At 34.6% G+C, this 17,498-nt stretch overlaps 1 protein-coding gene across 3 annotated transcripts in view; it reads right to left on the reverse strand.

Moving 5' to 3' along the window:
* Positions 1–17,498, reverse strand: part of ATP9B (ATPase phospholipid transporting 9B (putative)) — a 179,207-nt gene that overhangs the window by 44,179 nt on the left and 117,530 nt on the right. For all 3 annotated transcript variants that reach the window (XM_066992048.1, XM_066992047.1, XM_013184775.3), the window contains one exon: positions 9,595–9,755. In XM_066992048.1, coding sequence (XP_066848149.1) covers positions 9,595–9,755 — 161 coding nt within the window. The remainder of the gene's footprint in view (positions 1–9,594; positions 9,756–17,498) is intronic.

Genomic DNA, 17,498 nt, shown 5'->3' on the forward strand with positions numbered 1-17,498 from the left:
CAGAGATAACTTAAATCACATTGCTTCTGCCCAAAATTGAATGTTCTAGCTCAAAAGTAGTTCTAACACTTCCTTCCCTTTAGCTATTCACCATACTCCTGGTTACCATGTGAAAGGAACAGTGTCTGAGGAATAGGCACATGTTCATTTCTGTTGACTCTGCTCTATGAGAAATACAGAAAAGACAGCTAGGATGGTAGTAATGTAAATCATTTGTAGCTAATTTGCCCTGGCCAGAGTCCCAGGTTTAATAACAGGTTTACATTAACATGACTTAAAACTGTCCAAGGGTATACTAAGGTCAAAATACTTTTTTTTTCTTTTTTTTTCTTAGCAGTCCTAAAGTACTGCTTTACAGTATAACCAAAACTGCAGCCACAATATTTCTCTGTCCTCCTGCAATCACAGTGACAAAGTGATTGTAAATTACCTGAGGTAATAGTGGTGGTAACATCTCCTCCCATAAAGATGAGATGCATTTAACTAGACTTGTGGGATCATCTGAAATTTCAGCACTTTGAAAAAATCCAGTTTATTCCAAACCCCTCTCCTTCCTAAATTTGTACAGCAGACAACAATGCATGTTGTAGTCTAAAGAGAAACAAGCCTTTTTGATACAATACTCTTGACCATTGAAGATGGTACTCTACTCTTGAATTAGATTTTATTTTTCCATTGAAATCAGCAATGGCAAAAAACTATCCCTCTACCTGGTGAGGTATCCCAATTACTTTTGGGATAGCATACCTAACTTCAGCTCTCTTCAATCACACAAATATTTAAAAATCAAGACAGAAAACAGAAAGGGGACTTAACCGGACTTCTTTAAATTGAAAACATTACAGTATGAAAATACTGGAAGCCACTTGCCTCACAGTGGTTAAATACAGTTTTACCTTGTATTCGTCAATACAGAACCAGTAGTATGCTACCAGCATTTGTTAATGTATGTTTGTCAACATGCAGAAAGAAATTAAGAACCAATGCAACAGACTTCACACTGAAATATGTAATAGCTAACAAAAGGAATGACAAACGATTTACTCCTCTTAAGGATGAGAATCTGCTACTTAGTGAAGTACAAAGTGTGATCTCTAGCTCAAGAAGGGAAACAAGCACACTAAGAATGGCTAGACATTTGCTATAACTTATTTTAACTGAAAGATCAAAGCTGCTCATCATCCCACGTCAAAGATGTATTTGGACTATAATTTTATTTTTCTTATCTTTGCCTGGGCTACCAAGATATGTATTCTGTGAGGAAAGCTCTATTTAAGAGTTGCAACCTCAGGCACAACGCGCACAAAGGAAATCCACATGGCTGCTCATACCAGGGGAGAAGTACAAGTCATCCAGATATGGAAAACTGTACTTAGGAAAGATCAAATCAGAGAGATCTCTCAAAGCTTAAGTGCTGTTCATATATTCACTTGCATCTTTTATGAGCATGTGTTAGCAGGTTTTGATGTTTTGAATGTGCTCTATATTCATTTAATTACAATCTGTCAAACGTAATTGAAAGATAAGGAGAAAAAAAAAAGACAGACACCTCTTGATAAGCAGTGAGGAAAAATCTATAATTCAAATCCTGGAAGTAGTTTAGGAATTACCCTAACTTTCCAGCATGTACTCCTAAGTGGAACAGAGTGTATACCCTCTACACTGCAAAGGCCTAACAGAAAGCTGGCACCACTGGCCTCCAGAGAAATAATGTCTCCGAAGTGACTAGTACAGCCCAAGGTAGCTATCTAGCGCAAGAAACAAGAATAAAAGGAACACAAAAATGAGGAATATAGATGCATTTTCAGTATTGATTCTAAGATTTGTATGCTGTATCTTGCTCTGACTTCCTTCATTTGGCGTCTGTTGTCTTAGTGCAACTTTTTCTCTTTGAAATCATTGTAGCTATCACCTAGCACATCATGGACACTAGTGAAACATGGAAAAAATAATGGAGGCCTATTAACACAGAGTTTGCTTTCAAAACTGGAAATCTCTCCAATAGAGCTTCACAAGAATGGATAGAAATACTTGACGGAAATGTCCAATTACTTTTATACATTAAAACAAGGAGAAACCAATCTTATTCAACACCAAGCTATTTTCCGTGCTTGGCAATATTAGCTATCATTTCTCATTAGCCCTTTATGGACCTTAAAGAACCTCATTATACAAACAAAAATATTTTAAATCCATCAGTTACTTAATGCCTTCTCAATTTCATCCGTTTTTAAAAGACTCCAGACATATCAGTTAAGGAAAATTCACAAAATAGCATCATATGTAGCACAACTAATAAAGGTCACACTGACATAAATTTTGCATTAGTAACACTGATTTTTACAAAGATAAATAACGTGTAATCTCTAAACAGTAAGTTAATATAGGTACTTGGAGGTTGTTGCATAGAACAGGTATATTTAGTGAACATAGTGTGAACTTTCTTGTCTCTCATCCTCAGCACTAGTTACCCTAGCAGGCAAACCTTTCATCCAACTCAGGGATTTATTCTGCTATAAGCCAGGAAAACATTCCTCAGTAATTCAGCCTGAGAACAAATCAATAACACAACATTTCAGAATCCACACTGCTTTTTACTACAGGTTAAAAACAAATACTTTTGCTTTTATTCCTTTGAAAACATCAGTACTGGTTTGGGTCAAATAAATTCATATTTACAGGACTTCTAAATTTCATTTTTCCCTAAATGTTAACTATATTAGGTCCTCTTGTGAAAATTTCTGATTTTGCTTTTTAGTCAAAATAGACAAATTTGCCAATAAGCAAAGGCCTTCATTGAGCAAGTTTCAGGAAAATATATTTAGAAACTCCAGAAACATTCTGTTTTTCATGATTCAGTGAAAAGCAATCAAGATCTAATTAAGTTAGTTAGCAACGAATTTTGTGAACAAATTGATACCATGCCTAATAAAACTCATGGGTGAATTTGAATCAGAAATGTATGATAGTTTTATTTGAACTCTGGCAGGCAAGTAAGACTTTCCTCAGCAGTTCTGTATATAAGCATAAGCTTTGTAGTAAAAGAGAAAGTCCTGCTGAGACTCTATATACTCATAGTGTTATCCAATTTTTAAAATAAAGCAATTAAGATGTAGTCTTTATTCCCAGTACTTCTTTCTAAGTGAAATACTAAAGATAATATTTGGGTTGAACCAGTGCCCAAGCCAGTACCCAATCCCGCATACTTCTAACCTTCCCATGGCCCTACCTGCTTGAAACAGCTATAAACCATACAGACACACACGTTATTTACAAGTTAAAAAGATACAGAATCATTTTTAAATAAAAAGTATTGGTCGAGAACCAAACAAAACTGTTTTAACTTTAACATTCCTGGGAAGCTAAATCTTCACAGAAAATTATTTTTGGAGTCTGACAATTTCTATTGCTTCTATTAATTTGCACTACACAAATAAAACAAACAGAAGTTACTGCTTTTAAATGTAATACTCACCAAAATTTAAATAAAACCCAACCCATAGCTCAACCTTTTACTTCCTCCAAATGATCCCCCCCCGCTTCTCTTTGGAGAAAAAAAAATGATTTTTTTTTTATTTTTCTCTGCTGATACTTTCAAGAAGAGTCAGATCTGTGTTCTTGCTTGCTTCATAAATGATCTCACTAGGACTCTTGACCTACTTTTATTTTCTTTCTAAATTTTGTCTCTTATGTTAACATATGAAAGAAGATCAAAGAATGTACATAGCGCTTTACATAAAACCCAGACAACATATGTAATTTTGAAAAATGACTCAATTCCACACATTTATTCTTAAATGTGTGGGAAAAAATGTTCAACAACTCCATATTACTACAGTGACTGCTGCACATAAAATTTTTAAAGGGCAGCATGCAACACACATACAGGTAATTAGATATTTTAACACAGGTAGAACTTAAAGTCTCAGGAAGGTATCTGGAAAATGATTTAAGAAAATTATCTGTAAAATTCTTAAATGCTGAAAATACAGCAAGAGTATACAATACAAACAGAACTCATGTCAAACTTGAGCAGCTTGGCACAAGAGCTGTCACATAAGGAACTTACTAACTTCCCATTAAAAATGTTTTTCACATTCATCATATCAGAGGCTTTCTTTGATTAAGCCTCACCATGACAACAATATTGTCATCTAATACGTCAATAATAATTAGAAAAAGTGAATATTTTTAGTGTATTTCGGACAAATGTGTCATTACTTGCTGTAATATTATGAGGTTAAAAATCATAAAGAAACTAAGAGCAGATAGGGCATGTTGCAACGTTAAAAAGGAAAAAGATCTACTATAATAGATCTGTTAAAAAGTAACTTTTTTTTTTAAAACCGATGGTGTGTTTTCTATATGCAGCATGTATATCAACCATTCTAAGAAATGCATAACACATGAGCTAGCTTAGGAATCAGTACAGCACCACACTGAACAGGCTAAGTCTTGCTTTTAATATAAGAGACAAAAACCATAGCTCCTGTTGCATAAATAACTCAAAATCAGTTTGTAAAATACCCGTTTCATACAGTGTTTTTCAGTCTCTTAAACAGATGGTGTTATATACCATGATATGGTACAAAAGCTTACACACATTTATAAGGATTACTTAAACTACTTTATGAGTAGCTCTTTAGCGCTTCCACAGCAGAAATTTTGCATCACAGGTAATACGATGTAGGCTATGTCTATATATGTGAGACCACGTATACAGATACTCTCACATCTATACGTTATACACTTTAGAGGCTCAAACATGGACAGTAGAAACAACAATAAGATTAAAAGCAGAATAGCCTATTGTTTCTTTTAAACACCACAATCCTGCACAGGTTTGAGTACTCTGCACTCTTGGAATACAGAGCAATACGCTGCATAAAACTGACTTTTTCATGTTTGCATGAGACAGGGTTTGGTTTAGCTATTAATGAATTCCGATACAAGACCTCCTAGCAGTATTTTCCCTACACCTTACTAAAACCAGACTAACAACTTGAAGGATTTTCTTTAAACATTCCTCTTGCAGACCTGGAAAAAAAGCAGCTGCAAGCTGTCTTTACTCAAGTGAAAGGGAGTTCCATCCAGATGTTTGGGACTTATTTCTGCAGAATGACTAAGTGCCCAGGAACCTTAGGGTGTTTAAATGAAAGGACAAAAGACATTTCAGCTTCTGTATACACCAAAACTTTCCTAAAAAGATAGCTGATTAGGCCCCTGCCAATCCAACTTTTAGCTGCTGCTAAATATACGGCCTATACAATACACATTTTTACCACATTCTTTCTACCACAGCTTTCATTAGATCTCCAGTCAATACCTTGTCACCTTACAGTAAATCCTCTACAGCTCTTAAAAGCTAAGCAGAAGCACATAGAGCTACTGGACTCATATGCCTGCGTGCAAGGCAGTAATTTCATTGAACACAGCTTGCTAAGCCAAAATTATCTCAGAAAAAAATAAAATGGTTGCATTCATGGGGTGGGTGGAGAAGACTTCCATGGGTCACTTTTTCTTTTAAGGTACTGTAGAAGAATGCACTATGAATAAGTAACATCCCATCACATGGTGGTGGGGATGACATTTGGTGGTGGAGCTTGTCTATCCTTTTCTTTCACGTTGGCTGCTAATTCTGAATTTATCACGTTAACTCAAGAGAGCTGATGAAGGAGACGCTATAACTAAATATCACGGGAAAGGACAGAATTGCTTTATGGCAAGACTATCTAACAGACTGGTAATCTTTTTCCGCATCATACCAACAGACAGACTGCACCCATACATGCACTGGGATTTTCAACTTGCTGGTTAAGAGGGGATATGCCCCATTCACTGAAATCTCTTCTACTCAAAGATACAAATAGTGGTAACTGTCCCTGTGGTAGTTTTGTTTTTTTGTTTGCTTTAAATTAAAACTGAAAAACCCTGATCAAATTAGTAGCTGGAAAAATTGGAAGAAAAACTCCTTAGGACTTGCGTGATTTGTATCAGAAGTTTAAATGTGTATGGAAAATGTCTGCATTTCCGTATAAAAAGGAAATTAAACTCTCCTGGTAAAAATGTAAGCCTGATCTTAAAAAGATGTAAAATTAAAAAGAATGCATCTATAACCATAGTGATAAACACTGCAGCTAGGTAAAAGACAGCATGACTATGACAAAACCTCACATTCCCCAACCTGAGGGGTCTTTTTGTTAGCACGGCTGGTTTTGCTCTTTGTCATTTGTCATTCAGAAAATAGCCACCCCCTCCACAAACAACAGGATATTACTGTTTTGTAAACAAAAATGAATAACACAGGCCTCAGTACTTCCACAGCAGTATCACAAACCACAGCAGCATGGGCATACCTGAGGACATGCACTTTCCCCCTCAGCTTGTGATGTGATAAATGTATTAGATAACATAGACAAGATCTCAGTGATACAAGAGGAACCTATGATGTGCCTTAAGATATCTCCACCTGGTTAGAGACAACTGAAAAAAGCTGAAGAAATCTTGAGTAATGTGGGACACTCCAAGAAATTCCAGCATGTCTGGAAAAAAAAATCAGTGAACGGGTAAAAACAATCCTAAAAAGGTTTATTTAGTTTTGGACTTTCTGTCAAAGACTTTCTTTCTACCCCCCTTTCTCAATAAATTTTAAGGAAATCAAACAGATTAACTTTGTATGGAAGCAAATTGTAGGGAGCCTCTCTAGACTATGCATCCTCCTTATGGGAAAAAGAAACATCAATACACAGGAAGCATCAATATACACTGTCAATACACTGTCATTTTAAAGGGCCAAACATTTCTGCAGGTGGGGGTGTTCTAAACAATCTGTGCATAACTGTTCTAGCATGCAACCCATGAAGAGCTAGGCGAAAGCTTTTCATGCCCACTTACTTCTACTTTTCCTGGATTTTACTTGATTCCTTGCAAGCTACTGAACATGTACATTGTCTTCCCAATTTTACTTATGACATTGTTTTCATGTTTATACTTCTGAAGCCCTACATGCTCTACCAGCCGCAGTTAAGTAACACTGCCCTACAGTAGTATTTAGAATGCAGCACGAACAAGTAGCTGTCCCCTGGAGGAAAAAAAAAGTTCCTCTTTCCATTAGTTATGGGAGAGTCTGTACAGAGATCAGTTACATTCTGCTAACAGTTAGTCACCCCCTTCTGGCGATCTCACCAAACATATCTGGCTGTGCGAAATTATTTTTATCGATTACCTGGACTTTTCTTGTCCTGCAAAGCAAAACCCAAAAACAGCAGCAAAGAAGGTCCACAATTAGAATCATCCTGCATTCTCTAAAATCATCAACCAACAGATTTCATGCATGCTTGAATGCAGATATACTTTGCCTTTACTATTCAATTCTAACCTCCTACATTCAGTTCATCTACCTGTGAAGAAAAGTTCATTATCTACCCCCATTTAGCTATTTTTGAAATAAAGAAAGGACAACACCTGGTGCTTCAGCATCACTTATCTTGTAATTTTCAACTCCAAGAATTTACACTCCAAATACAGTCTTAAGAATATGTCACTTCCACACATTCAGAGGAAAGGAAGAGAAGTGTAGTTATGTTTGAACACCAGCATGACTAGAGTTGTTTATTTTGCTGACAGTCTAGGAAACAACCACATATATACACAATCTGAGTTGAAGAAAAATTGGTATAGGAATAAACAAACATCTAAAGTGGAAAAAATTATTCTCTGCTAGATTCCTGTCTTATCTTCCAAGGGGGTAACTATATGGTCCAATGCACAACTAAATCAATTACATTTTCTTAATATTTCTGCTTTGTATATTATCTTTCACATAGAATTGAAAAATTGGATTAGCCTTATCCTAGAAATTATTTTTGAAAAGAATTATTCCACAAGTCCACTAAGGCATATAAATTGCTTTCTTAAGAACAGAAAATGAGCTGCTCAAATGTGTTACTTGCTTTTGAGTGGTACATGTTGAACTGTTCATGTATAGTCAAATTTATACCATCCATATGCTCTTAATTCTGTTGCGCTCAGTAACAAACATATACCTGTCTTTTAACTATTTCAGTAAATTTGGACTTCGTGTGCTTATTAAGAACACAGTGAACAACAACAAGCAATCACTGATATTCTTTTTCCCCTTCTTGTACATGTCTTTGATGATTCAATGCATCTTTCAGCAATATGCAAACTTTACTTATCCGTTGAATGCAGCTCTTTTTACCTCTTCACGTGTATAAGCTACTTAATATTTAGTAACTTGGGTAGGAATGACAACATGACCCAAACAGCATCATCATACAAACGGTAAGCGAGTTAAGAGAATTATAGTATTTAATTAAGAGAATTATAGTATTTAGAAAGATACCACAGAAAGATTGATAAAGTATCACAGAAAGAAAGATAAAGTATTTAGAAAGATACCACAAAATTGAAACATGGAGGTGTAAATAAAACCAGGAGCCAGTCAAAATAAGTGGAAACTGTTCTAAGAGAAGCAGTTTTTGCAGTGAGATATCCATAAACCCCAGCAGATTTGCTGGAACCTCCTCCTACGACATCCCAACAGAATCTACTATTAAAACAGGGAAGTACTATAAAAGCATAAGTCCTTGAGACACTGAGTATCGAGTTGGTTAAATATAACAGTTTGCTTCACATAGCTATACATACCTAAAAAATGTGAACTAAGTAAGCTTAGATTAAATACCTAATAATCATTTTTCCCCCTCTTTATACTACAGAGATTTAAATATTTTGTGTAAACCTGAGGAGATAGGTCTTCAATCTATCTACGGTTTAAGCTACAGCTCCTCACTGAAGTATCCCAAACTGAACTGTTCCAGAGAACATCTAAAATTAACAACCACCTTAATCTAAACACCGAGTATTTTAACAGAGTGTTTCAATTTTGCAAATGCAATACCCATTCAAGAAAAAAAATCCACTTCAGAGTCAGTGTTGTCATTTCTCTGTCCACATTAGACATCTTCTCTATCCATGTTAGACATGGTTACACAGACGGATATTATTTCTTGTTCCAGTTTTATCTGCAATTTGAATATAGAGCACTCATGCTTAATGAATTAATTAATTCAGGGCAAGTCTCTACTTGGTTACACCTGTTAAATGTCTCACCATTGCAAAAGTGCACCTACACTATTAAGGCATTCAATCTAAATTAATCATGGTTGTAGTAAAAATAAAGTCAGCATTTTCGCCAGAGAAATTGAATATTTTTAGTATTTAAGGCATTAAAAAATCAAATTCTAAAGTACACCTGACACTTCATTCAAATGTATGTTTCCTAAAACCACATTCTCAAATATACCAAGATTGTATCCTTATTAATACATTTATGCTAGTAAAGGATTAGATATCCTGATTACTCCAGCAAGATGAACATTATACAAAAAAATACAACAGTATTGTTTTCTGTATAGTGATCCTTCAAGAATCAGCAGATTTGTTGGCACCTTCTCCTTCAGCTTCCTGATAAGATCAATTTCCTTCACAAAGAGAAACGAGTATAACTTTCAAGAAAGCCACATTCAGTGAAATTAGACATCTGTATTTTTCTTTCAGTCTTATACATACCTGATCGGGATGATATAGGAAAACAGGAGGAGGAACCGGAAAAGGTTGCGATACCATGGGCCTACAAATCCTTGCAAGGTTACCATAACAATTGATAGTGCAACTAAAGCCAAAAACAGGGCCTTGGTCAATTGATTCAACTCCAGGTCCAGCAAGCCAACCTAAAGGAAGCAGTAAAAACCATAGCCATAGTTAACCATAATGTTTGCCCTTTTTTTTTTTTTTTTTTAATTTACACTTTTGCAGTGCAAACAATTAGCCTATCCTTCTTCCTATTAAAAATCCATGCACTTGTAACAATTAATTGCATTCTGATAACTGAATTAATTATTGTTCCCATGCTTGCATCTAACAGATGTCCCCTGGCTCCAAGACAATAACAATTCCCAGAATCACAGTGTGATCTGTCCTAGCCAGGCCTTTTGAATGCCTTTATTTCTGACACATCCCTCCCCTTGTCTTCTGATCCAGGACAGGAACACAAGGCGGGGGCAGGGTATGTGGAGAAGACAACTGAAGAACTGAAGGTGAAGTAATGAGCAGGAACAATTTTATTCTGTCATGCATTCAGCAAAAATACCATCACTGCATTTTATATTTGTAGGGTGGCTACTGCTCATTTACTGCTGGAAGATCTAAAACATGGTAGAATCAAGAATCAACGGACAAATGCAACTGAACATTGTCTTGTTCATACAAGTAGCACACTTTACCTTGTAATTATACTCTCACACCAGTCTGTAAATCTGAACTCATCTCATAGAAATAATTTTTAATTACATGAAACTTCTCAGGTTGCCTAGAGGAAGTGCTCAAGGTCAGTTGGATGGGACTTTGAGCAACCTGACCTAGTGGGAGGTGTCCCTGCCCATGGCAGGGGGGTTGGAACTGGGTGATCTTTAAGGTCCCTTCCAACCCAAACCATTCTGTGACTCTATGAAACTTTCAGTTATTCAAAATAAGTTAAAAATAATCAAGGGAAAAAAACACTTTCAAATCAAAATAGTAAGAGAGAACTTCAACTTTTCGTGGGTAAAAAGGTGTTTAATTTAGAAACACTCTAGCAAAAACAATAAGTGAAGCTATCTTCCATCCACTGTTTCCCATGAAAAAGTATTTTTAAGCTATGTAACTAAGACTCTCACCATTTCAATAATGTATGCTGTAAGCTAAGTATTTATATTCCACTTTTTGTGATGCTCTTGTAGTCAGTAAAATATGTGGGAAAAATTATGTCAGGAAGAACTTCCTAGGCCCTGTTACAGATGTCTTTTTATCTCTAAGTCATGCCACTAAGACCAGTAAAACATAACACTTCCTTAGATAACAAACAGTCTGCAAAAGAACCATTTAAATATAGTTCTTAAAAATTTCAGCAATCTTGCTTGTACATGGGCTGTCCCTTCCCTAGAGAACCAGGCAGCTGAAGACCACAGCGGCTGATTTATCAGCTGCATTTAAAAAGCAGCACAACGAGGACAAATATCTTGCAATTTCCGCTGCTTCAACTACTACATAGTTTATGCTTGAATTATTGAGAAAAATAGGTTTTTTGGATTAAAATGAAGAAAAATTAAGCCAGGGAAGTAGAGCATGTTTCAAAGCCCAGATCTTTTTGCGCTGACAAAGGCAGCCTAAGTTTCAGGCCTCGCTGAGGATCAGATGAAGTCATTATTCATTCAGTCAGGGAAAAAAGACTCAATTACCTCAACCTAAAGATGCTATCAATGAATGCAAAGTGCATATTTTACTCTATTCATCCAAATCCCATTAAAAAGTGAAAGGAATGATTTAATCTGGCCTTCCAGAGTTGGTCTTTTTTTTGTAATAAAATAAAGAATCACTGTCTTGCAATATGCATAACCACTACCTCACACTTTTTTTTCCTGCATCATAGTAGTGAATACTTTCCCCTAACCCTCTCAATGTCCCCCCCGCTCCACCCCCTGTAAAAAACCCCACCCCATAATAGAAAGGAATAAAGAGCTTCTTTGAAAAGAATGCCACTTTTTGGACAGAAACATTAAATGTAGTCCACTGCACACTGATATGTAGCTAATTCAATGCATTTGTACCTTTCTAATTGATGAAGACTGAATTGATATAAGTTTATGTTTGGAATCAACAAAAATGTTTCTGGAGTAATATTAAGAGAATAAAAAAACTTGGTGATGAAAATTTTTCACACAATAAATCTCCTCCTCCAAAAGATTTGCTTTGTTACTAATGATGTTATCCTTTTTAATATAGATCATACTATTGCCTATACACAATTTTAATATTTTCATTTTTGATAGCAAGAGAAAGCAATTGCAAAACCCTTCTTAATGTGATAAATGAAAGACGTTTTAATAGAAATGCATTCTCCCTTCCTCAAAAAAAAAAACTATAATGTACTAAAACACACTTTAATTCCTTTCCACTTAAACAACTTCTACAACCCAACTAATCACTATCAACACTATCAAATTATCCACTTTTCATGTAGAAATGCACTTATATTCTCTAAAATTCACCTGAATACTGAAAAAGTAGGCAATCTAACAGTACTGTTATTTTATCAAAGCATTTGTAAAATATGCTAATATTCCTGAGAAAGTGATTTTTTTCCTTTTGAAAATAATCATAACAAGAATAATTCTGACAACATAAGAAATTGATGAGTTAAGTACTGAAGTAATTCTCCACATTTATTGCTATTTCCTATATTAATAAAGCAAATTTTCTTCTACTTGTCATAATATTTGTCCTATTTGAAACAACTGTGTTAACAAAATTAAACACCACTGGAAATTTTAATCTCCAAGGAAAAATTTGTACATAGTGTCTAAGACAACCACAATAGTTTTGCAAAGGGGCTGCTCTAAGATAATGAACACAATAATTGCCTGTATAATCTAAAATGCTACTAATGGCAACAACTGCAAATCCATTTAGCTCCTCTTTAATTTATGTAGGAAGTTTTAAATAGCTAATGGTTCTCTGTAAAATAATGGCTAGTACCATCAGTAAAAAGTATGGCATTGTCTATTTGCACCAAAAAAAGTAAAACTAACATTTTAAAAAATACAGTATTTTGCAATCAAGGAATGATTAGAAGTCTAAGGTTCACATTTTGGACTACAATGCATAAGTTACTGTCTTATAAGAAAAACCTTGATTTAATTCACAAAAGTTGAAAGCAGCCTGACATTTGTGTGTATTACATTAGGGTGCTGGGGAGGTTTAGACTGAACGTTAGGAAAAACTTTTTCACTGAGAGGGTGGTCAGGCACTGAACAGGCTCCCCAGGGACACAGTCATGGTACTGAGCCTGCTGGAGTTCAAGGAGAGTTTGGACATCGCTCTCAGACATATGGTCTAATTTTTGGGTGGTCCTGTGTAGAGCCAGAAGTTGCACTTTATGATCCTTGTGGGTCCCTTCCAATTCGGGATATTTTATGTGATGTGATTATTATTATTGCTGCCCTACATGCTTAACTTCTGTGAAAGGTTATCCTCTGAAGCTGTTAAGCTGTTATACTAACAGAACAATTCTAATATAAAAAGTATATTCCTTGGACATTTAGATTTTTTTTTTTTAATGCTAGAATATTAGAAAACAAACTTTGATAATTAAATATTGCATAACAGTAAAGATTTCTCACATAGTCTACTGTAGTCATTTTTTTTGCAGTTTCTAGTGCGTTTGAAATAGTTGCTCATGGTTTTGTTACACATCTTACTTTAATACTTCCAAAGTATTAAGGCAGTATCTTGACTTCCCTCCTCCAAACACCTCCAGGAAGGTAATTATATTTCAGTAATCAGTCTGGTTCTGCACTGACAAACACCACATTGACTACAATGAAATTTCATGGTATGTTTGAGACAGACTTTGGCTTTAACTTGCATTATAAACATATATATACATATACATATATTACTATTCTTTATACATGCTCTTAACTTTATTACACCTTGAATGCTAGTCAACTCTTTATGCTTTCATTAATTACAGATGTTACTTATAGTCTAAAGTTATATCTGATGAATCTGTAAAACAATTTAAAAATAATGAAATTCAAGTAAATTAAATTATCTTTATTCTTTAGGTTGATAAAAACAACCTTTGCCTAAGAAAAATGGGCAGTTCATGGCACTTTTTCATTAAAAAAATAAATAATAAATTTGTATATGGACTAATATATATAGTTGGATGCATATATCTGAAGCCCTGTGGATTTTTTTTTCTCCATCTGTTGACTTTTTCTTATAGCCCCTAGAAATAACAGATTACTAACCTGTGCTAAAGGCTATATAAAAAAGTGTCATTATCTCTTTACCCAAGTCTTTGACACTAAAAATATACAGCAATTTTAGAGTCTGTAAATGTTTTTTGTAATTCTTTATTTCTGTGGGTAGTCCAGTGAATCTAATTCTTGACAGCTCGACAATTCAGGAAACCACATTGGGACAGCATAACCATCATTCATAATAACTACAAGTGAATTCAAGTTTAGGAAGCACCTTCGCTTAACTCACTGTACTCAAGTAATAGTCTGACAAACATGTTTCTGTACAAGCCTCTCTTGACTAACATAAAAAAGAATCTAAAACTTGCACATAGTTATATTAGACTTTTTAACCAACACCCTGCTCATTCTTTTAAGCAGCAGATACAAAGTAGGAAAAGCAAACAGAACGCTGAAATACATAAAGTGAAAAATGTCACCCATACTTGCTTTTTCTCAGAACCATTTTCAAAATTCCCAATCATTTGTTTAGCTGTGAGAGCAACAATGATTAACCCTGAAAACATTTTTGAAGCACTAAAAAACCTCTTACAAGTCTTATTCCTTTTAGAATTAGAGCAGCAATGGCGATGGCTTAGTAGGGGTTCTACTGGACTTAGCAGAACTGAAATAAATTTTAGCTATTTAGTCTACTCCAGTGGTATACAGAAGTAATAATCAGTAAATAGTCCATTTGATTTTAATAATATATTTTGTGTTTTCTTTGGCAAAAGAGTATTCTTCATGCTAGCTTTAATAAAACTCAGTATCACTTTGACCAAACTAAACTATTTTGTTTTATATTAATACTGCAGGCTTATATAACGAAGTTCATTATATTTTTGAATTACCCTTCTCATTTACTTGCTCTTAATTCAACAAGCTACTCCTAACCACATATCTACATTTGAAATAAATTAATCTCTTTAGGTATAAAATTCCTCTTTGTAGCTAGTAATATCTGTAATGCTACAGGAAAACTAAGACTCAATCAACCTTCTCTCTCTACCTCCTTTAATCATCCATTTTATATTGCCTTTTCCAGGCTCAGCATCACCTAGTTTGGATACTCGAAGTGAAACTTCAAAATCCTCTCCAGGTCTTTAAAGCTTAGTGCTTAGCTCTCTCTAGCTAGTCCACTACAATAAAAACTGCTAATGAGCTTTATCCACAACTTTACTTAAATAGAGGACTCAGTTGCTTGAAGTAAGGCACTCATTTTGGCAAGTACTGGCTAAAGATTTCAAAACACCCCTAAGTGTGCTTTCTCTTTCAAATGTGTCCTGATTTATCTCCACACAAATGACTGACTGTATCTGCAGTAAAACACTATGTATCAAAAGATCAGAATGAGAGAAACTGAAGGTGACTCATTCTAATATCCACTTGACTATAAACCCACTTTTTATCAACAATTAGCTCTAGAGTTTAACACTATCCCAACGTCTCTAAATATTCTTCAACCTTATTATTTTAAAATCAATTTGTATATATAATAATGAAGCCAAATAATTGATATTTGCTTTTTTCAGTATTTTGGACTAATTTGACTGAAGGCTAAAAAGATTTTTTTTGCATTTAAAGATGTGCCATATATAGTTTGGTCAGCAGAGGGTGCTCAAGATTGGTGTTAGCTACTGTTTTAAAAAGCTCAATTGGTAATGCAGTACCAAGCATATCTCTGTACTTTTACAGGGCAACCTGTATTTCTATATGATCTTACTAGTCCAACCGTATTTACCTCATTTCGTCTGAAATAATTATTTCAAGAAGTATTTTAACAATTCATATTGAACTATAACCACAGCATTTCCTTCTCATCAAAAAGTTATACTTCATATACCTTTGTACAGTTACAGACTACCATCTTAAGGTACCAGTTGTCAGCTACTGTGTGACCTCAACTTTGCTATGTATTTGTCACACACAAGAACGATTGATTAAAAACATCCACAGAAGCTATTAAGAAACTGAAAAGGTTAATGGCTTCTTAAACTCTGGCATCCATACAGAGACTGTGCTGTACTAGTAACATCCTCTATTAAAAGCTATCAGTTGTAAATGTTTTTTTTCAAGACCACCCACCAATTTAGAATAATTGCATCAATAATCTAAACTATCTAGTGATATTCGAGACTTCAACAACCAAAATCATTCATACAATGAAACTGTTTTTCCTTTTTTTTTTTTTTCAATTTAAAACTGGAAATCAGATGAACTTTCAACTTTACAGATAGAGATGTTCAAGATTTCATACTACAGACATTCAGAGTTCACCTGCAGCCTTTACAAATGCTTGTATTTTCTTTGATCACCTGCTTCAACTGAAGACTTTTACATTACAGTTTCATGAAATTAGTACTTTTAATGGTCAGAATACAGAATAAGCAGCTTTCCATGTTACATACTATTATTAAAATATACTCAGTGGAGATAGCTGTTTTTCAAATTGTAGTAGATAAAAAACCAAGGATTCTCTCACAGATGAAAGTAATTAGCTGTGCCAAAGTAACTTCAAAACTCCCAAAGGAGAGAGAACTGGTTCCGAAGTTTTTATTCTGTGAGTATATAAATCTATGTATAGATATTGATATATACATTAAAAATATGATATATGTAATAAAAGTAAACAAATTAGCTCAGTAACAGGTACTACTTCCTTTAAGAAAAATGATAAGAGAGACAAATAGAAACCTTTATTTGCATAAATTTTGGGAAGTCTTAGTATATCTATACATCAAACCACGCAGACCAGCATAAAAATTATCTTAAATACAGATAGCTGAACACATTTCGTAAATGGTAACAGAATTTTCTAGTTTTTTGAAAAACATTTGAAATCAAGCACATACTAAAACCATGTGTCTGAAAAATTTTCAGCATTTGCTTACTCTACTTAAAAAATAAGCTATTCATAGCAACTCGCAAAATATCTAGACTATGGCATTAGCAGAGATTATTACAGATTTTAAAGAATTCATCTTGAAATAGGACTAGGGAAAGAAAGGTCAGAGCTAAGGTTATCAAAACACACATGGAAGTTTTTTCATTATGAATTCAATTAAAGAAGTTAAGCGAAGAACTCATGAAGTTTAAACTTGTTTCAACTTTAACATTTCATTTTATCCCAAATCAAAAGCTTAATAAAAGGCAGTTAAAAGTATTTTTTCTTCCATCTTACCCAACATTAAATTGAGAAGTGCATTTGAGAATTTATTTCCCTTTAAATTAAATATATGGTATTTCATTAATGATACCTTGCTGTTTTGAAAGTTACAATAAATTTGGGAAAAAAAAACTTGATCAGGGAACAGCGGCATACCTTAGGTTGCTTTTTATTCCATAAAATATATACGGAAATCAAACCTGAAACCTTTTTTTTTTTTGGTGGAAGTATCACTGAAGTATCTTGGGCCCCCAGCACAAGAAAGACATGGACCTGTTAGAGCGGGTCCAGAGGAGGGCCACGAAGATGAACAGAGGGCTGGAGCACCTCCGCTATGAAGAAAGGCTCAGAGAGCTGGACTTTTTAGTCCAGAGATGAGAAAGTTCCAGGAAGACCTTATTGCAGCCTTTCAATACTTAAAGGTGGCTTGTAAGCAAGATGGAGACAGACTTTACAAGGGCCTG

Source organism: Anser cygnoides, chromosome 2, assembly GCF_040182565.1.
Source record: "Anser cygnoides isolate HZ-2024a breed goose chromosome 2, Taihu_goose_T2T_genome, whole genome shotgun sequence".
Lineage (NCBI taxonomy): Eukaryota > Metazoa > Chordata > Aves > Anseriformes > Anatidae > Anser > Anser cygnoides.